Raw genomic sequence first — 21,587 nt, 5'->3', positions numbered from 1 at the left:
CAGAGCTTGCATTTAAAATTTAGTATGATCTTATAAAATTTCACACAGTCAATCCACAACAGCAAACCTGTCTACCACGTTTTGTCACATCAAATAATTTTCACTAAAACAGAGAAAATCAGCTTGAAACATCATGAAGTTGTCTGGAAAAAAAAACTCTGTGTGTGTGTGTGTGTGTGTGTGTGACCATGTATGGGAGGCTTTATGTGTTTGTGACAATATGTGTGTGAGAATGTGTGGGAGTGTGTTATTGTCTGGTGTCTAAATCAGTCCAGCTGATGTCCATCTTTGCCCGGGGGAATAGGAGGAGCAGAGGGAAGAGGGGTGGAGGGAGTATGTGAGACAAAGCTGGGGGAGTGTGTGATCTGGTGGGAAGCAGGCGGAGAGGAGGAGGGTGTGTTTGAGGTCGCTGGGGGTCAAAAGACTGAAGTCCCATTCAGGCCATACCCCTCAGGCAGGGACGGGATCTTCCTTTTTCAAAGATCTCGGGCTTTTTCTTTTTCTTCTTCATTGGTCTCGTTTTCCACCAGGGCTCCCTGGTTTCCTGTTACTCCCCTAATACTTCCTCCATTTTGGGTCATATTTTATGGAGGACCAAAGTTGACATAGATAGACAGATGCAAATAAATATATAGATAAATGGCTGTGTAATTAAGCAAAGTGGTAAATAATTAGTTAAATAAACTATTTTTAGTTTATATTATCTCTACACTTTTAGATTCCTGTGCTGATACAATACTTTGATATTGATACTGATACCAAAACAAAACTTCCTATTATACAAACTTTTACTACAAACCTTTTTTTACTCAACAAAACAAGCTGGAAGTCTCTAAAATGTTAAATGTTGTAAAAACACAAGCAGTTACACAAAAACTTAATGAATGCAATCAGACAATCTGCCTCAAATGTAAATCAGCAGAAGGCACCTGAGGTCACCTTTTCTGTTTCTGCCCCAAAGTAAAGAGATTCTGATATGCAAGATATTTTCAAGTGCCTTTCTTAAGTATATAACTGTGTTACACCACATCCATGTGCTGCCATTCTAGGCGCGGCCCGTCACTCGGCATAAAAGACAATACAATATTGCACAGTCACTGCAAAGAGGAAGATTTGAACCCTTTGGAAAACTGAAGATGTGCCTTCTTTTAAGACTTGGCTAGTAGAGGTCACTAATCTGTTGCATCTGGAGAGAATTAGATTTACTGTTTGTCTTCGCTCTACAACCTTTGATCGAATGTGGCAACCATCCTGTCTTATTTATCAGGATTGGTCTGTGTATGTGCATGTGTGTCTGTGCATGCAGGTATGTAGACATGGTATGTTTTGTACATGTACTGTTTCTATACATATGCTTCTCTTGGTAGATGTAATAGACTGTAGACATTCATTTTCTGGCTGGAGGTTATTGTTACGTTAACTGTAATGCCTTGGAGCCTTAGAAGAGCAGCGTTCTGTCTTTGTCTCCTGGAGTGGTAGATCCCTCTGTATTTGTGTTACATGTTAATAAAATAGAATACTTACAAATAAAATATTAAAATTAAAAAATGTATTAAATCAGGAACCATCTGTAGAAAAACTCTAGGACGCTCTAGTATGGAAACATTTTTTTTGGCACAAATAAAACCCAACACTATCTATGCAGAAAAATCCTACACACCCAAAATAACTCCTCCCACGTGTCATGCACTACATCATATGCTCACTAATTCCAATATCATGTACTGTATATGTATATGTAGGGTAGACTGGGGTAAGACACCGCCCTGTTATTCCCCTCCTGACTACTCCATTGAGTCCATTTTCCTTTCAGATCTTTTCTTGGATGGCAGTGGTCTTGCTAATCAAAATTATGGTGACATCAAGATTATACATGATCAGACTTGGTTTAACTCTTCCTTGTCTCTTCCTTACCTCATACCGTAAAGACTTCCTTGCTCACGCAGCAGCCTGTTAATTATTAATACACCCAGTGATGTGCAACAAGTGATTAGTGTGTGTATGTGTGTCACATCACTGTCATTGTCACTCATTGCCTTAGTCCAGCACAGTTCTAATATAAGTGTTTCCCATCCATCATCACAGGAAATCTATTTATAACGGAGGGAGGTGTTTGTCTTTCATATGTTGTCATAAATAAATCTCCATGACAAGTTTAAGATCTTAAACTACTTTGACTGCATACGACAGCAGAGCTGCTGCGCTACAGAGCGACGTTCGGACTAATCTGATCAACGTGGATGGAAATTTGATGTGATTAAGGTGTGATACCGACCACATTTAGCCATGTATTCTCACCGTGTGCTTGTTGTGAAGCTGCCTTCTGACGACTGACTGACTGACTGTGGGATTGGCATATCCCATCAAACATAAAAGAGTTGTCTGCTGTTATTTCACCTAGATGAGACAGAATTAAGCCACAGCTGTCCTCATCTGTGACGCAGATGTGTTGGACATCATTTTAATGTTTAAATGTGCTGCTAATTATTTATTTGTGGTTTCCATGAAAAAACATTTTAACAACACCGTGATACTACTGATACCTGTGATCATTTTGGTCACTATAATGGGGATGTTAAATTTTTATACGGTTTCATCTCTATTTATGACTGTACCTGTAGATGACACATGTATAAACCTGTCCACCTATGCAGGTACCCAATGTAGTACAAGTATTAAATAATGTGCACAAAATCAATCAAGTGTCCCATTGTTGAGTGTAGCTCTGTAGCTCAGTGTTTAAAGTGGAGGCCCATGGAAGGTGTGTGGATCTGACCCTCTGTAGTAATCTACTGTGGTGTTGGCCTCTTTGTGTATTGCCGTTCTGTTAATCTGTGATAGAGCTTCAGTTATCAGTGTGTTGTGGAAGCTTAGAGTGGACCAGTATCATGTGTTGACATCTACCATCAGTGGTTGTGTTTGTTTAGCCCTCACTCTGTATGTTTACTGTTTTATTACTCACACTTTGCTTTGTTTTTTCTCTCTCTGGAGCATGTGAAGTAACACCTCATTTCACACACACTTTCCTCATACTCTTTTCGTCATCCACATTAGCGCAGACTTAGACGGACACACATGCACACACGCATACACACACCCACACACACCCCAGTGAGTCATTCACTAGTGTGTTGTCATGTGTCACTGAGTGGGGTTAAGTGAAAGCAGCTTAGTGCTCTGACAGAAAGCCTGTTAAAGCTAACCCAACAACAGGAAACAACAGATCATCAACGCTCTCTGCCCTTCTGTTAAGTCTGGAACACTGACTACACTAGTCTATTAGTAGGAGTGAATGCGTTTGCATTTGTACGAAGGTTTAAGCTGTTACCCTTTTCATAGCTCAGTTGGTAGATCAGAGGACTGTGGAGATGAGCGCTGCTATCCTTTGGTCACTCTTTAATATGGAGCAAAGGCTGCGTCCATCCTACTACATTTTCATTTTAAATTGAAAATGATGTCCGTCCACACTAACACACTTGAAAATACTTGCATACATGAGCATATACGTACACTGAGCATGTGCGAGCCGGTGTAAACAGGAAGCAGATTGTCTTCTCTACAGTTGATTAGTCACGCAAAATACTACGCATGCAAAAGCAAAGACAGCGGAAGTGTTAAAATAGAGAATATAAGTGATCAACAGCTGCTAGCAAAGACAACACAGTTAGTAACACTGTAATTCATTATCATGTTGTATTCACCGCTGGTAGTCCAGGCTGATAAGAGAGATAAGAGAGACCGTGGGTGTCTACATCATCGTTTCTTAAGCTTTCTGCTTCTGTATCCCAGACTACAACACAACGGCAGAGTTTTCAAAATAAAACACAACCCCAGAGTTTGTGATAATGAATTACAGTGTCTTGATTGTCTTTTCTAGCAGCTGTTCGGTTAAATTCTGTATTTTAACACTACGACTGTCTCTGTTGTTCCTTGTTCAGAGTATTTTGTGTGACTAACCAACTGCAGAGTAGACAGCCTGCTTCTTGTTTACACCAGCGTACACAGTGTATGTGAATGCTCATGTATGTGTGTGTTTTCCGGTGCGTTAGTCTGGACAGAGATGGTTTTCATTTTAACATAAAAACGTAGCAGTGCGGACGCAGCCTCAGACTTAAGTTAACAGCAGATCTGCAATCAGACAGTTGGGACTTACTGCCTCCACACGTCTTTAGCATGTGTGTTTATTCTCTCCTCTTCAGCAGCTGTTTTCTATGCAATATAGACTGTAATGCCAAACACACACTCACAATGTGCGTGTGTGTTTTGTTCTACAGCCTGAGCAGCCTCCAGGTCTATAATGGACTAATGTGCCACTGACCCACTGCTGAACAGTGGTGTTAGTGCATACATCTGTCAGCTGGAGTAGTTATTATCACCTGACCCCACCGTTTGTAAGAATAAAGCTCAAAGATGTGAACAGATATGAATCAGATATATATCCCATCCAGTTTTATGAAAAACAGTGATCTGTGTGACGTGTTTTAGTCATTTAGAGATGATGATAATGATGATGATGATGGGCTTTGTGATGAAGCAGGTAATCCCCCAGAAAGCACCTGTGTGACGTACATGTCTGTGAGCTCAGTGAGCAGATGGAAACTCCGAGGATTAGCTCTCATTAAACACACGCAGACAGCGCAGTGTGGTCATTCATATGCTCCCCAGCACGCTGCGAGACGAGGAGATACAAGCAGAGGAGGAGGAGAAGTAGGGAGAGAAGAACAGACACACAGCAGAAAGAGGAAGGAGGAGAACTAAGCTGCTTTTTGTGTCGTTTTGACAAACTTTTGAAGTTTTCTTCAATTCTTGTCCCTTTTCAATGTTTCTGTAAAGAACACAGAGGCACACAGGATACTTATATATCCAGCTGACAACGTTTGCCTGTTTTCCTTTTTGTCTTTGTGTGAATTTTGGTTTTGGTGACCTCTGACTGTGAGAATGACAGTCATCAGTTTTTCAAAGTGAGTATTCAGTCACATACTATTAGTCAGACTCTAATGTCTGATCAGAGAGCCATTATAGGCCTGGGAGGAGAGAAGTGTGTGAAATACACTTCACTTGACAGTTTGTCTTTTCTGTTGCAGTGTGCCCACCGTCCCAGTGAAGAACCTCAGTGGATCCAGTCCTGTTCACCCTGCACTGGCCGGTGAGCAGACACACACACCAAGGAACCCACTGCCGTAGATATAGAAGAAACCAAAGAGGATTTCTCTTCTAACAAATGTTTTTTTTTTTTGTTTTTATTTTGTGTTTCAGGGATCACAGGAATTCTGATGAGTGCCGCCGCTCTGCCTGTGTGCCTGACGAGGCCTCCTAAACTTGTGCTGCATCCTCCGCCCGTCAGCAAGAGTGACATCAAACCAGTGCCAGGCTTTGGACACTGTTGCAGGAAGACCACCAAGAAACAAGCTCGCAAGGGTAAAGCATTAAAATAGTTTCAGCCTGAGTCTGATGAAAGAGAGACTTCACCAGTTGTTCTCTCTGTTTCTTACCCGCCTTTCTGCTCAGTGACGTAGCTGTTCTGTCAATATGAGAAGACGGGTGTCACGCAGGTTAACGGCCATCCATTCATCACTCCTCTCTGTTGCCTCTCCCCTTTGTCTGCAGGTAAAACTCCAGAGGAGGTGGTGAAGAAGTACCTGCAGAAAGTTAAAAGTCCACCAGAGGAGGTACGTTATGTGTTAGTGAATACATCTTTATATTTTATATCTTTGAAGTATTAACTCGGATCTAGAGAGAGAAGCTTTTCATAATGACTTTTCTTTTTTTCCCCCTTTCTTTGTCTTCCCTAGGACTGTACCATTTGTATGGAGCCATTGGGGGGTCCATCCGGATACAAAGGTCCAGGGGTGGGGCCTGTTTCCAGGGCAGACTCAGTTGGGCGACTTGCACAGTGTGGACACCAGTACCATTTCCAGTGTCTGGTGGCTATGTACAATAATGGCAACAAGGATGGCAGGTAGGTTAGAGACACATAACACCCCTTTTCATTCCCTCACAGGTTTTAATTAAATAACCCCTGTAATCAATCCCTCTTTTCAGTCTTCAGTGTCCCACGTGTAAAACCATCTATGGCGTAAAGACAGGCAACCAACCGGCAGGGAAGATGGAGTATCACGTCATCCCTCATTCTCTACCAGGGCACCCTGACTGCAAAACCATACGCATCATCTACAACATCCCACCAGGCATTCAGGTACTTGAAAAAATCTGGGCTGACAGTAGTGTTTATTTTATTCCATGTCGTGTGACACTGTTAGAGCCAATAATGTTAAACCCCCCCCACCCCCCACCTCCTCCTCTTCCTCTCAGGGACCAGAGCATCCAAACCCAGGGAAGCCCTTCACGGCCAGAGGCTTCCCCAGACACTGCTACCTCCCAGACAGCGAGAAAGGACGCAAGGTAAACACAGTCCACCATCTCTTTATACCCAGTTTCCACCAGCATTAATGTTTTTTTTTTTTTAAACATGGGGTAAACTCGCTAGTAAAAGCCGATTGACCCCTTCTCCACTGCCAGTGCAGTTTGTCTTTCTGTTCGGACGGAGGACACACATGACTGCAAGGAGTGATGTCATCACATGCACTTACAGAGCACACACACAGACACGGGAGAGAGAGTGAGCTGCTGGGAAAACATCTCGTCCCCGGGTTGTTGCTCCTGTCACTGTCAGAGTCTCTGTGTGAGACGCTTCGACCAGTGACTGTGTGGTTTTTAAAACTTATTTCAGGGCTGCAGCTTCACTCTCGGAGGAAGGTGTAACCGCGGTGTTTCTGGTTTAACAGCACCTTGTTGGACAGGTGACAGGTGTGTCCACAGTGTGTGTGCTCTGACAGACGTCACAGCAGGAAAAGGGGTGAAAATGAATGACTTCACCCAGGTGTTGTATTTACATCAATGCTGATCAAAGCCGGAGCCGATAAATATTCTGTCTACTGCAGAGTCATTTGACCGGTGAACGCTGATTGTTCCCGGGTCTTAGTGGGTTTTTTTGACCAGTGGAAAAAGGGGCTTTTCAGACACCCATTAATCTGCCTACATCTGTTGTTCATACAGATACATTTTTAAAGTTGTTTTTAAAATTGACATTTCATCTTTAACCCTACCTTGTCGTCAGGTACTGAGACTGCTCCTGGTAGCATGGGACCGCAGATTGATCTTCTCAGTTGGTACATCAAGCACTACAGGAGAGTCCGACACCGTCATCTGGAACGAGGTGAGACTCAACACTCAAGAATGATTTGATCGTGGTGAGTGATACATGCACATTAGATTTGTTGCCACTGAAACTAAAGGCAACTTTTCCCTTCCCTGTAAGGTCCACCATAAGACGGAGTTTGGCTCCAACCTGACGGGCCACGGCTTCCCCGACCCTGGACACCTCGACAACGTCCTGGAAGAGCTGAGGGCTCAGGGCATCACAGAGGATGATGGACTGATGGAAAAGTGAAAGGACAAACGGCCAGCAGAGAAGGAGGAGACATCAGTGAGAGAGCAGTTAAGGCTGGACGGGTGAACCAGGAGTAGAGGAAGAGAAGTGGGGCCTCACCATGAAAATAACAGTGAGGAAAAGAGGAGGTCCTGAACTGAGAAAGACTCTCTCTGCCAGCACTTAAAATGAGTGCAGGGGGGACATTTCGGGTTGTACAAGACATTGATTATGTTTTGCAAAAGTGACCACTTTTCAAGGTGTTGATTGAGTCAGCGTTGGGTTCACCTTGTCAATGCAAGTCTGTCCAAATTTCACAGTTTTCAAACAAGCACATCAACAGAAGTGGGAGTTTGAGGAAGCATCATCACAGAAAGGAAAACAATGCACAGGAGAAATATAAGAAATCAGAAGGAGAATGAGGGCACTCACGGTTTCAGCTACCAAACAGCTAGGTACTAAATGTCGAAAAGTGTGAATGAATCGGTACTAATATTAAGGACAAAACAAGTTTACTTTACTGAGAGAGAGAGAGTAATATAAAAGAATGGTAAAATGTCAGAGCAGTTCAGTAGAAAATGGGGATTGAAAGGACAAAGAGGAAGAAGTTGGAGCAGTGGGGGAGGTTACTGGAGGGAGGAGAACAGGAATAATGTAGCAGAAAGAGCCAATGATGGTGAATGAATGTAGTATAGGATAGGAGTAGAGTAAAATTAACTTGTATGGTACTGTTCAGGTACTTTAGCTATTAATAAAAACAAGGAAACCAAGAATGAAGACAGGAGACAGACGATGTGCTTCTTGCCTGCTTGGGGTTGAAGTTTAGTGCTGTTGCTCCCTCTTGTGGTTTTTCTGATTAACTACACCTCCGCCTGTAAGCTAATGGAACAAATCCAGTTGTTACTTTGAGTTATCCACCTGTGTTACTTTTTTATCATTACTATAACCCTCATGTAATGTCATTCCTTATGTTACCTCTTACTTTTGACTCAATGGTTTTCTGTAATAGGCTTTGTTTGTTTCTGATTGTTTGTGAAATGCCAAAAGACCAAACTAAGGCCTTGTCATTTGGGCCTATTACTATTGAGCCACTGTGGTACAAGTTAACCTTAGATTCACAGGAACCAGTATTTACATCTGTCTTTATTGTATATTTGTCCCTTTTGATGGTTCACATGGTTTCATTGGATATAGATGCTGTTGTATCCCATCAACAGTGGGATACCAGTGAGAAAATACTGAGGATGTGATGAAGGTGATTGCCTAGAATCAAGCTCTGAGAATTCGCTTCAAGGCCTCAGTGTTAAGTTCCTCTAGTTGAATGATCTTCACTGTGTGTAAAACCCCCAGACCAACGAAGAGCCAGAAAGCCCCTCAGATTGAGCAGAGTGTTAGAAGGCTCAGGAGGGTGGAGAGCACAAGAGAGGTCACGACCTGGTCTGCACAAGCAGAAAAAACACATTTCAAATCAGTTTAGCTTGGTCCTGGTGGTGGACTGTCAAATACTATTAGTGGATATCAACAAATCACAGTGATTTTTCACAGACACTGGGATTGGTAAAACTTTAATCTGTGGTTGTCACTGACTAGTTAGTATTACAACACAACATTCACCATCGATATGTCACCCACAAAAAATAAGACCATCTTTAGGACTTTTTTCTGGTAGACAAGGACTTCTCAAAAGCTGTGATTAAACAGACAACTTTAAAGGTTCCATATTTATATGCATTTAAACTCCCCTCTTTGTGTGTAATCACAGACATTCAATGGAGACTCTGAATCTGACCCATTGAAGTGTTACATGACTCCCAGCTTTGATTGGCATGAAATTCTTCTGGTTAAATCATTGGTACTAAAGGTTAAGAACTGTGTTCGAAAATATCTGGTCCTTTGATAAAAAGTCAAAGCTACAAGCTCGTGTACATAAAAACAAGATGGACGGCCACGGTACGTTTCAGCCAGAAACATCTAATCACTGAGCTTCAAATTCTGTCATGTGAGCTGCTAACAGCAGGCGATAAGTAAAGTCTTAAAATCTGCTTTAATTGTGGGTGAAATCTGCAACTATGATGCTTTTGTTCTCAACAGTAATGACAAAGCTTTTTGAAGTGGTTACCTCTCAGATTTGTACCTCGCACTGGCCTCTCCTCCATGGCAATGGCAGCCGAGGCTCAGGGGTATTGTAGTATGTATCATTTAAAGAAATATGGGGCGTACAGAATGGCCGCCAGCATTTCACGACTCATTAACTTCAGGAAATATATCATACCTGAATTTGCTTTTGATTGGCTGCCAACACTAAAGATGTAACTGTAATCTGTCCAATCAGGCCTCCACTCTGGATTTACCTCATTTGACTCAGATGGGCTGAGAACAGCAGCTCATCTGAACCTCTAAATGAGGTTTAGTATTGTGAGTATGTTTGTCAGTTTAGGACATTTAATTATTTTAGATTATTATTCCTCTTGGTAAGCGTTTTCAGGACAAAGCATCATGAAAAGCCTTATTTTTAGCCACAGAAGTGGAGTGTATGCAAAAACAACAGAAAGCTTTCTAATATGGGGCCTTTAATCTATGACTAATAAATAAGACATTCTTGTCTCAGCAACATTGATAACAACTTTTCTTCTAAGCTCCTCATCCACCAACTGAGAACACACTGCCCATTCTCTGGGTTGGCTCTTTAAATGGCCCCATATCACAATAGCCCCCTTTACACAGCCTGTTCAAGGCCGGACTGTTGAGCATTTACTCTGCCTCACCGTTCTGTATGAAAGTTACAAACACAGACACAGAATTGGGGGGGGGGGGGGGGGGGGGGGGGGGGTTCTGTCTTTAAGCAGAGGTAGTCACAGAGCTAAATCAATGTCTTCTAAAAGAGACAGATGCTGCTGTTGTTTTATTAAACATTATGCCTTTGACTCTGGAACCAGCATGCTATCTATGTGAAATCACACACGGGGGCAGGATTATGCTGCCGAGCAAAGGCACCATAATGAAGGGTCTTCTTCAGGGCAATACAACAGGGCCTCTGTGTAAAAGGGGCTAATGTCACAAGGTGTGTGTGTCTGTTTCCTCTTTGGGACTTTTTCTGGTATAAACACTGACCTTGTTGGGACCAGTAGTCCTAATGTGGACCAAAGCCCAGTCATGGTTAAGGTAGGCTGTCCACAATGAATGGAAGTCAATGCAATGTCCTAACAAGGACAACTGTGCAGACTTGTGGGTATTTGTGGAAAAGAGAATCTGTGTACTGTGTATACTACCAACATGTTCCCAATTTAGGATATTATTTGTGTAGTACATAGGGTTGCCGTCATCTTCTAACTCTGGTGATGATTGATGATGGTATTCCCTGTACAGTAACTTCTTGATTGCTTTTTAACATGAACTGTAGTTATACTTTTAGCATTTTCTTGACACTATTATAGAATAATTTTCCTTTTTTTCATTTTGTACATTTATGTTTTTTAGTAATTATACCCATTTAATTTGGTACAATCGGCTTTCGAAGACAGTTAAATACAATGTCTTTTTGAATTTGAATTGTGTACAGTTAAGCCGATTTTAAGATGAATTCATCTTTTCTTTGTAAAAGGAATTTGACTGTAGACTTTTATCTGATTGTTTAACATAATGAATTTTAATAGCAAGTCAAACTTTTGTACACTTGCTTTTCTGTGAGGTAGAGAACAACTTCATTTTTTAACATATCACCTGTCCCGCTACTGGTCTGCACTGAGCCTTTCTGCCAACTGCAGCTCTCAGCATTTGTGACCCTGGTCTCATGTCCAATCTTCTTTAACCATAGAATGGTTCAAGTGCAGGGGACACGATGAAAATGACAAAAATGTTACAAAAATCATTTCCTCTTGTGGTGTAGGAGTTTTGTCACACCATCGACCCAAACACTGCAGTGACTCTGGAAAACACTGATTTTGTATCATCACTAAGTCACTGATTTTAATTTGTCTTTGTGTTATTAAAAAAAAAGGATTTGATTTCTAAACAATGAACAAGAAATTGTCATAAATACATTTATTACTTTTTCTCTGGACTTGCTAAATTGAATGAATAGAGACTGATTCACCATGATTTTGTTATTGTGGGGTTAAAAGTGTTATAGTCTCTATGGCAGTGGACAAATTATCAGCATGTATATCTTGTCTTTGGAGGAAAATAATGTCAGTTGGTTTAAAGGCTTTGATCCATGGTGTGCAGTGTCTGAAACCATGTGAGCAATGTAGCAAAGAGCTATGACCAGTGACTCACCATTTCAGTTTTTTCCCTTCTCCAAATGTGGATTTCTCTCCCATCACTATTTCCCATCAGGCAATATCACCCCCAGATGTCTGTGGAGAAGGGCCGTCTATTGTCGTCTTGTCTATGAGGGGAGAGTGGGTATGAGGTTGTCACAGGTGTTCCTATGAGAAAGAGAGTGTCAAAACCTGTGATATGAAAAGCAAAGTGTAAATAATGCAAAATAAATGCTGGAGTATGAATGATTAATACAAGAAAAAATAAAGAATGAATGAAACTTAAATGTATTGTTCTCATTTTAGTGGCCCTAGAGAAGGCTATAGCTGTATTCAATCAAACTCATGGAAGATATTAATTTTTAAATTTATTTAGATTTATTTTTAAAAAAAAATCAGCCCCCCCTTCAACTTACGTGTCCCTGCTCCAGCAACTGAGACTGACGTCAAATGACGTTACTATGGCCCTTCTTCAAATTTTAAGTGCAGGAGACTATGTTGTCAAATCATCTCATCATTTTCACCTTTCTCATCTTTGTTGATGGCCAGCCAATCACTACGGCCCATACCTGTAATGACTTGATTGAAAATGATGGTTAAAAGCTAAATGGCTGTCTTCCAAAGAAGTCAGACCTCAAGGGACAGTCTCCTGGTGAAAAAACTCTGATTGTGTATGGCTCCTCCGTCCACCAATCCCTGCCCTCTCTGCAGCACATGTAAAACAGGGCGTCCTCCTAATCAATGGACTCTGAAAAAAGCCATGCCTTTCCCACAGACTGTGTATAAGGATGGACGTAGCCTCTGTGACGTCACCCACAGGTTTCTGAAGAGCGGTTTTGAAGATCAGAGTGAGCTGCTCCACCGTAGCCTTCATGGCAGTGTCTGACCCCACCCACCTCCCAGCTAATCCAAAAATGGTGAAAGAGGAGATGTGTATTGGGTAAAGACTTTGTTGCATGCCGGTTTTTGGCAAGTATACGTCACCCACCTGTCACTTAAAGCCATACACCCTTAATTATACATAAATTTTAGTAACCAGACTCTCCATGCTGCACCACCATCACTTCAGGTCCGCAGAAATGGACGTGTCACTGCCTGCCATATTTCTGAACACGGTGAAACTTGTGAAATCCATCATCTGAGTCCGACACAACAAGAATGTCTGTTTGAGTGTTTCTTCTGTAGCATATCGTTTTACTCTCGCCATTCAAAAGAGGCTTCACATGATGAAAACTAATGTGCAACGAATCAATAAAGTGGCACAAAGAACCTTGTGTCTCACTTACAAACCCCAGAGCGTAAGTGTATTATAACCCCATTCATGAGACTCCACAGAGCCGCACAGGGTAAATCGGAAAAAAGTTAACGTGGAATGAGTCAAAGATTTTTTTTATCCAAGCAGGACGCTCATACTCTGCATAAACCTTCCAGGATACATTTAGTCAGAAACTAAAATAGTTTCAGGCAGATCTTTGATATGCAGCCCTTGGTCAAAAATAATGATAGTTTTTATTATTTATTAACATTTAGATTAGATAGTCATTGATGTATCTTCAAAAAAGGCTTATGCAAGACCCTTAAAGAAAACACCAGGCTCAGAGGTCTCTAAGGCATTTGACTCTGTATTAAAAGACAGCCTGAAAATGACATGCTTGTTTAGATCCCCTTAGCTTTTGCATTGCAGCAGCTATTCTTCCTGGGGTCTGTACAGGTGTTATGTTGACAATACAACTATGCATATTCACAGTGCTCATCACGACACAATAATACGCATAACACAATACACAACATATAATAATGCACATACTAACAAGTGATTCAACACAAAAAACAATAAACAAAATCCAAACCAATATTTCATTATCTAACAGATAATTATCATCTTACAAAATTGCATTCCCCTGAATCAGTACATGAAATTATATTCGTTAATTATGAGAATTTCTTCTTAGGTAATGCTATTTTAGTGTTTTTTTAAAAACCATATATATTATTTTGTATATAATATTATGTTACCATATACAGGGGTTTTATGTCACCATGACGTATTTAAAATTAATACGAGGCCCAGTTACCATGTGGCGTTAATGCAACATAATGATTGAGGGCCCATGGCAGGTAGTCGTGACGGGCATTTCATAACCACGTTTGCCTCTTTGTTTTTCCTGTCTTTACTGCCCCCACTCGTTCAATGTCTTCATCTTCTCCTTCACGCAGTTCTACAGCTCATAGTCAACGATATTGAGGGTTACTCACCGAGGATAAAGGGATACTGAGTTGTCTTTTCATTCATTTTATTTAGTTTTAAATATGTATTGTGTTCAGTTGTGTTTTTCTGTCCATGTCTTCGGTCTTTGCGTCATATCCTACAGCATTTTTATTCTACAGGTTCCGCAGTCAGTCAGTCAGTCTGTAGCTTGTTTCAGACAGACAGACAGACAGACAGACAGACAGACAGACAGACAGATAGATAGATAGATAGATAGATACTTTATCTATCCCCTAAGGGAAATTCATGTGTCCATTAACTCATTGCTGATAATAATAATAACAGTTAATAATAAATGAACCATTATAATTAAATGAGTTCACATCCTTTGGCTGAGGTGTTGTATAGCCTGATGGCAGTGGGAACAAAGGATCTCCTGAACCTCTCTGTTCTGCAGAGGCGTTCAGGGACAAGTTTACTGTCCAGGTGCACACCTAGGTATTTATAAGTGTGCACCACCTCAATGTCCTTCCCTGGAATGTTGACTGGCTGAAGGGTGGGCCTAGACCTCCGAAAGTCCATGACCATCTCCTTGGTCTTGGAGGTGTTCAGAAGGAGGCAGTTCTTGTTGCTCCATTCACTGAGCAAAGAACAAAGTCGCATCCCCTTCAGGTGTGCTGTAATCTGAGTTTCTCAGTTCTGAGGTTGCCAGGCAGGTGGTGCATGTATGTATGTGTGAATGTTACTGCATGTGAATCCCTCCCTGTTAAACCATTGGCCCTCCTGACATTTATAAAGACAAAGGCACCATCCACTCAACCAGGTGAACACAGGGTGGTGGAGTGCAGTTTGAAGCATTCAAGCAACCCTCTAGAAATTCTTCCAGGAAAAAAAAACAGAAGGTATGAAGGTAACTATGGTTCTGTGAATTCCTGGATGATAGTGGATATGACTCCTCGCACGCCGTGCAGGTCGTGATCTTATCACGTATGTGACGTGTAGGCTACCTGTACACCCCCGGTGTAAATACTGCATGGTAGCTTACATTGACTCCGAATCTTCTAGCCCTGAAAACATTCCAAGTGACCGGCCTGATTGGTGGCATTACTCCACAATATCTTTACATAGACAATAGGGGTTTGCTGCCATTTTTTGTTCAAAATCTCATTTACACAACCTTTCAAATCTTTATATTCTAGTATTATTGGTGTGAATGCCTATTTTTCTTCAAATCTTTATATTAACGTGCCTGCAATGCATTGAAGGCATATATTACTGTCCTGCATACTTATTTGACTTATTCATCTGCGTCTGGGTCCTACTGGTGTACAAATAAGTCAATTGTCGAGGTAAAGGAGAATCTTTACTCATGCAAGGCCCACTGATTTCAGGGCTGCCCTCATGCCTCTGGCCCAAACAAGTGGTCTGGCACAACTGGGAGACTACAGAGAGTATTCCTACAATCATCCGACATAGGCAACTGCCTATTTAAATAAATGGAAATGAAGCGTCTTGGTTTCTCTACTGTCTTTGATATCACCCACAGTAGGGCTGCTATTTCAGAGGTTTGGCAAGCAGCCAACACAAAGTTTTAACCTTCCTGTCATGTTGCTTCAGAATAAAAACCCAACACATGGCATATCAGGAATGCAGCATCAGGTATGCCATTACTAGCATTACCGTGCAGGCAGGTCAAGTTGGTCATGACATGGTGACTGCTACAGTGTGTACAGACAGTCATGTTGACATTGAAGTTGTAGCAAAGGTCCAGGGTGACAGTTCTGTCAAGCTGAAAGACGGTGTAAGAGGATCATTTCACCAGGGGAGCAATCGGTTGAAATATGGAGGAGTTAAACACACAGTAGATGGTGTCTTCTAATGGCAGACAGAAGATCTGGACAGAGTTGTTTTTGAAGCCCCACAAAGAAGAAACAAGCACATTTTTACGTTCAACAACACATTTTTATTTAATACACAGAACATATATGTAAAACATGACAGGGACATACATTCCTTCACATAAACAGCAGATTCAGGATCATCTTCAGCAGTAACACTGAGGACTAACAGTCTAGCTGTCTGACCTGACACACGAATGGGAAGCGCATGTTGCAGCCATTGTTGGACCAGCCCTTGGACACTGCAAAAGCATCATCATCATCATCATCATCATCATCATCATCATCATCACCATCATCATCATCATCATCAAATGTGATGGTTGACACAGGTCTCTCTTACCTTGAGAGTTGAGCAGCAGGCACTGGTAGTATGCAGTGGAGCTTGATGTATCCCAGTTGGAGTAGTCAAACCGTGAGCCATCTTCCCATCTCCATTCACCCTGGAGGAAGTCACTTTTAGTTTAAAGAGCCTTTGTGTGGCATTTCAACATTTATGACTCAATACAAACACAGACTGCACCATTTTTACTAACCTTAAAAACAAAACATAATGCCACAGAATCATTTAACCATTGACCAAACTTCATGTCAAATTATACAAACATGAGCTTTAAACTGACTTTAACCCAATTCTTCATGAATGAGCTGAAAAAACACAAACTTTGTTCATCTGCTTCTGTTCCTGTTGTAAGCTGAAGTTAAAACAGGAAACCACTCATACACACATGAGTGATGTGAACATGTTCCGTAGCTTTCTGCCAAATGTCACTGAAATCCATTGACAAGCTACAGGCGTTTTAAATGTTTGAACATACCTCAAAGTAGTAACCTCCGATCCAGGCAAACCTGTGGCCACCAGTCTTGACCATGCGCTGGAGGAAGTTATACTCCCAGATGCTGCGGACTGAGGCCAGACTGCCATCGAAGCTAGCACAGAATCTCTGCAGGACGACAGGAGAGGAGGATTTGTTTTTTTATTTCGAAATTATATACTGCACTCAAATGAAGCTGAGAAAGAGCTCCAAACTTTTCCTGTTCTACCATTATGAATGTGATGTTATTACCTCGGCGTTTGCCCAGCTGTCAGGATGGTTGGCTAAGAAGTAGCACTTGCCAGAGAAACTCTGCCAACCATCGAGGCAGAAACTGAAACGAGCTGGAGACAAAGAGGGGAACAAATCATGAGAATAGGTAATTAACAAAATGGCTGCCAGTGTCCAGCAGCAGCCTCGTGTGTTACCGTGACAGCAGTGCATTGTGTGATTTTCCCACCTTGACGGAGTACAGCTGGTCTGCCAGCAGCAACAGCAGTGTCTTCAACAGCAGTGTCTTCAACAGCAGTCTCCTCAACAGCAGTGTCTTCAACTGCCTCTGTAGAACCAGCAACACAAGGTCTGTGAGCTTCACTGATCATGTCAGAAATCATTCATTATCACTATGTTCTTTAGACACATGGCTGATAGAAAGACTGACAGTAAATCATTTCAATGGTCCAGTTTGTACCAGTTTGCAGTGCAGCTTGTACAGATCACTAATAAAGCAGCAGTAGTTGATACTTGTTCTATTGTACGTGATGTAGAGCTGAGGTGTACCCATCACTGACTCAGGCTCAAACCAGTGCTGTTGTCTGTGCTGAGACACTTCAGCAATGTTTCACAAAGACAATGAGAAACACCCGTGTGATGATACAAAGCACTTCACACTTCAGCATGATGGCTGCAGTTTGAGACACATAAATAGTAACACACACTGTGGCGGTCTGTGATCTCACTCAAGATGGAAAGATTTACAATAAGATGTGCCCATCACCTGGTTCAGGCGCAGCTTTGTCTCCCAGTTGCACAGTAGCAGCTTCAGCTGGAACAACTGAGGGAAAGACAGCGAAGTAGATCAGATTTATACAGTTAAACACTGCGCTAAACAAGTTCTACTGAGTTCAGGAACAAAGACTACGTGTAACCTGGGATGTCCTAAACCCTCCTTCCCTCCTCCCATGACCCATATTCACCTCTCTTTTCCTCATCATGATGCACATTTTAGTTTTACTGTAGTTTTATTTTGAAGTTTCAATGTGTAAATAAACAGTCAATGACCAGCATTATTACATCCTAGTCCGAGCATGCTGCATGCCGACTGGCTCACTGACGCTGATCAGATTTACTCAGGTATCAAATCAGGACATTTTTTTTTTATCCTGGATGATGTCAAACCAGTCGATCAATAAGAGGATGGAAGTTTGATCCCCAGCCCTAAACATATGACAGCTGTTTCACATGTGTTACTGAAATAATGTATCCGTGTTGTGTCTCACCTGCTGCAGCCCAGACAGAGAGAGCAGTACAGAGGACAACAGACAGAATCAGAAGAGTCTTCATGATGAAAAGCAATGAAGATCTGGAGGGAGGCAAAGTTTCACATTTCATTAAGTCATGACAACACAATGTTCATCAGTGCAATGTGTAACAGATCCAGACAACAGTAACACAAATTTGACTTACAGAGAGAAGCAGCAGTCAGGTAAGTGTGAAGAGCCGGTCAAGTGTCTGGAAGGTGAGCGATGCTCTCTGCTCTTTATACCTGCACATGAACACTGAGCCACCTGACACAGGTAACCATAAAACATGTGGACTTTGTCTCCTGGGTCAGTGGCGTGTCGGGACGCAGGAAGACAGATGTTTTTCCAACACTTCCCACTATGATGACTGACTCATATCAATAAAACTATATGGGTCAACAAAGTGGTGGAATTTCCAACCAACCCTGTCATGGGTAGTAAACACTGCTGAACTGGAACCGAACATCTCAGGTCTCCTGGAACTGTAGTGGATGTGCGAGATGAATTGGCAATAACTAGAGAAGGAGGCCGCAGGTGTCAGTTCAGTAATGTTACACGTTAACACGAAGGATCTGCTGAAGTAGAAATAAAGCTTTAAGAAAGAAAAAAAAAGAAGTGCTGTTTCATAGGTGCTTTTGACATTTCTATACAATTGTCAAGTAGAGAAAATTCATTTGTATTGCTTTACACAATGAGGGGATTCAGTGAAACAACATTTATGTACAGACTGTAGTTTTTTGTTATGATGATGATATTGTTCACTATAAATTCAATCTGCTTCTTCATTATGACTCCTGACAGATTTAAAGAGAATGAATTTATATTTATGGATCTAGATAGTTTCACCACGGCAGACCAACATAAATGCAGAAACAATAATGGTGCGTTGCTTTAAATGTTACTGTGGCAGGGAATTGTGGGACGGCATGTCTCCTTTCCTTTCGCAAAGGAAGGCCCAGTGTTTCCTCTGCTGAAGGAGATAAGATAGGAAGCATTGAAGCTACTTTCCTTATCAGTTAGAGAAGTGGAGCAGCTGTGATCATGGCTGCTGCTCAGAAACTTCAGCTCGTTTCACTCAGTTTGAACCTTCATAAGAAAAAAAGACTTTTCGATAGTGGGTGTGTTCTGGGCGGAGCCAAAATGTTCACATATTTAAGTTGATTTTGATTTATAACTTGTGGTTTTATGACTCTGACGACTTTTTTGCGTACGTCATATTCGTATGGTGTGCGTCCGTACACGTTTTGCATGAATCTTACGCTCTGTTTTACAAACAAGGTCTCAGAGTCCTAAAGAAAATTAAACTCTTACCTCCCCGTGGCAAATGAAACGCTCAGTATCATTGAATCACATGATACTCACTGTTAATGTGAAGATTATTTCTCCTCTTACCAATAGATGGATGAACTGATTACAGTTGATTCAGATTTCATTTTATTTTCCCAAGTGGGAAACTTGAATTGCAGTCAAATGAAAAACTGATAAGAAACGACACAAGTGCAACAATACACACAATACAATAAAACACACAGCATTATAAAAACACTACAAAACACTATAAAAAGAAACACAACAAGAACATCAGACACTAAAAAAACAACACACTATTAAGTGACAATTTACTTGTGAACATTTAGCAGTGTTGTTGCACACAGTATGAAGATTTCTTTTTGTTCTATTACTCCTGAACCTGGGAACTGTGACCCTAAGGCCTGAGGGAGGGGCTTCAAACTGAGTGTGAAGTGAAGACAGTGATTTGTGCTACCCAAAATAGATCTGGCCTTGAGGACAACCTGTTGATTAAAGATGGCTGTCAGTCATTTGTTGGATGATGTGACATTAAACCTTTGAAATACTTCATCCTTATTCTGTTCTGTGATTGAATTGTGGTTTTTATTTTCCCAGTAATACAGCATTCAGCATAATGCATTTGTGCTAAGCTTCTCAAGGTTAGGAAAACACCCGTATAACATCTAACCCATCCCATTTGGCAAGATCTTGGTAAGATACATACTGTAACTGACCCATAAAAAAATGCTGGTGCCTGTAATGACTGACTCAGTCAAGGAAACTGTTGTGAGATAAACTTCAGGAAAAGAATAATTGAGACTTCCTTCTAGAAAGTAAGCCATATACTGCACCCTGTTCAGGAAGTCTTCGTCACGCATGGAAAGAAAGAGAAGAAAACAGAGCTATGAAATGATAGAAATTCATGCACAACAGCCAGTTAAAGAGAAAGTACATTTACTTGTGTAAATGATCAGTATCAGTACTCATCCTCCTGGTAATACTGCTCTCCAAACACATCTCATGTTAGTCACCAAATGATTTCATCCCTTGATTTTAAGAACAGTTATAACTTCATCCTCTGCACTTTAAAAAGGAGAGAAAACTTGATGTTATAAATATACAGTATATTCATATATTTTTTAAAAACTGAAGCACTGAAGAATCATCTACGAGTGGATATAACTCATTTAGATGTCATAGGAACAGTAAAGGAGGTGGTGCAGCTGCTTCTCTGTACATTTACTTAACTCAAGAAATTGGATTATGTTGCTCTGGATTGCTGTGTTTGGGGGAGGTGCTCAACTAACTGTCACTCTTAGGGTCATAGGCATCTTAGGGTCAGGGGTCTGACTTTACGCTTCTTTGATGGTCACTTTCACCACCCACAATATGTTGTTCCACAGTCCAGCAGGTGACTCCTACCTCTTATCACACTTTACATATCCATAACATCCCAGTCAGGACTGTGTTCTCAATAGTCAGAGGTCCTTTTATTCTTGGTGCTCACTAAAGTAGATTTACATCCTTCAATGTTCCAGAAAGACCTCTATTCACACACACACACACACACACACACACACACACACACAAACACACACGCACACACACACAGAGCCATAAATGACAGTCATGAATGAAAGACGATAAAAATAAGACAACAGTAACAGCAACTGAGGAAACACTGCCATGATCCTCATAAATTTGCACTGAGGAAACGCTGAAGACTGGAAAACAAAGATAACGACGGAGTGATAAACATAAGTAATAAAATAATAAAAAATAATAAAATACTAAAATACTAAAACAGAGATGTGTTGAAGTGAGTAAAACCAGAAATAAATGGAGAAATAAAATAAGTAACCAGAGACATTTCAGAGGAAATTAGGCTGTTACTTCCAACTCGTTTGACGGATGTCGTTACTAGTTACTTTAATAACGGCACAGTGGATCATATAACAAGCTAACAAAAACAGTGTGTGGTCGGGGTCACATCTCACGGGGCTACATCTATTTCGTTAAGGTTAAGGTTACTTTGAATTTGTGGGAGTTGGATACAGGAGGCAGAACAACAATTTTGCAGGTGGCCATCTTTCTAAGACAGCAACTGGCTTACACCTTTTATTTGTTATTTTATTATTTTATTGTGTAGCTTGAATTGATGAGC

The 21,587-nt window shown here is 41.2% G+C and overlaps 2 protein-coding genes across 2 annotated transcripts in view; one reads left to right on the top strand and one right to left on the bottom strand.

The window, feature by feature from the left end:
- The window catches only part of LOC111230456 (E3 ubiquitin-protein ligase DTX1-like), a 35,219-nt gene extending 25,003 nt beyond the window's left edge, over positions 1-10,216 (top strand). Inside the window, exons 5-12 of the mRNA XM_022757202.1 lie at positions 5,085-5,146; positions 5,257-5,418; positions 5,608-5,669; positions 5,793-5,959; positions 6,043-6,196; positions 6,313-6,402; positions 7,118-7,216; positions 7,319-10,216. Coding sequence (XP_022612923.1) covers positions 5,085-5,146; positions 5,257-5,418; positions 5,608-5,669; positions 5,793-5,959; positions 6,043-6,196; positions 6,313-6,402; positions 7,118-7,216; positions 7,319-7,450 — 928 coding nt within the window. The 3' untranslated portion in view covers positions 7,451-10,216. The remainder of the gene's footprint in view (positions 1-5,084; positions 5,147-5,256; positions 5,419-5,607; positions 5,670-5,792; positions 5,960-6,042; positions 6,197-6,312; positions 6,403-7,117; positions 7,217-7,318) is intronic.
- A 5,633-nt stretch (positions 10,217-15,849) lies between these two features.
- Positions 15,850-18,358, bottom strand: LOC111230488 (ladderlectin-like). Its single transcript, XM_022757240.1, has 8 exons — positions 18,297-18,358; positions 18,110-18,192; positions 17,608-17,664; positions 17,071-17,169; positions 16,863-16,954; positions 16,614-16,739; positions 16,139-16,238; positions 15,850-16,037 (listed from the first exon to the last, which is right to left on the bottom strand). The coding sequence occupies exons 2-8, from the start codon at positions 18,171-18,173 to the stop codon at positions 15,961-15,963; spliced, it is 615 nt and encodes a 204-aa protein (XP_022612961.1). The 5' UTR covers positions 18,174-18,192; positions 18,297-18,358; the 3' UTR covers positions 15,850-15,960.
- Between the last annotated feature and the right edge of the window lie 3,229 nt (positions 18,359-21,587).

The sequence above is a fragment of the Seriola dumerili genome, unplaced genomic scaffold (genome assembly GCF_002260705.1).
Source record: "Seriola dumerili isolate Sdu_G_001 unplaced genomic scaffold, Sdu_1.0 BDQW01000267.1, whole genome shotgun sequence".
Taxonomy (NCBI): Eukaryota; Metazoa; Chordata; class Actinopteri; order Carangiformes; family Carangidae; genus Seriola; species Seriola dumerili.
This window is presented reverse-complemented; position numbering and strand designations above follow the sequence as displayed.

Bases quoted from the DNA above. Each gene is read 5' to 3' on its own strand.
- LOC111230488 (XM_022757240.1), bottom strand. From the start codon at position 18,173: ATGAAGACTCTTCTGATTCTGTCTGTTGTCCTCTGTACTGCTCTCTCT. The intron at 17,665-18,109 runs GTGAGACACAAC...TCTTTCCCTCAG, and splicing joins CTCTGTCTGGGCTGCAGCAG to TTGTTCCAGCTGAAGCTGCT. The intron at 16,740-16,862 runs GTAATAACATCA...GTCGTCCTGCAG, and splicing joins ACAGCTGGGCAAACGCCGAG to AGATTCTGTGCTAGCTTCGA.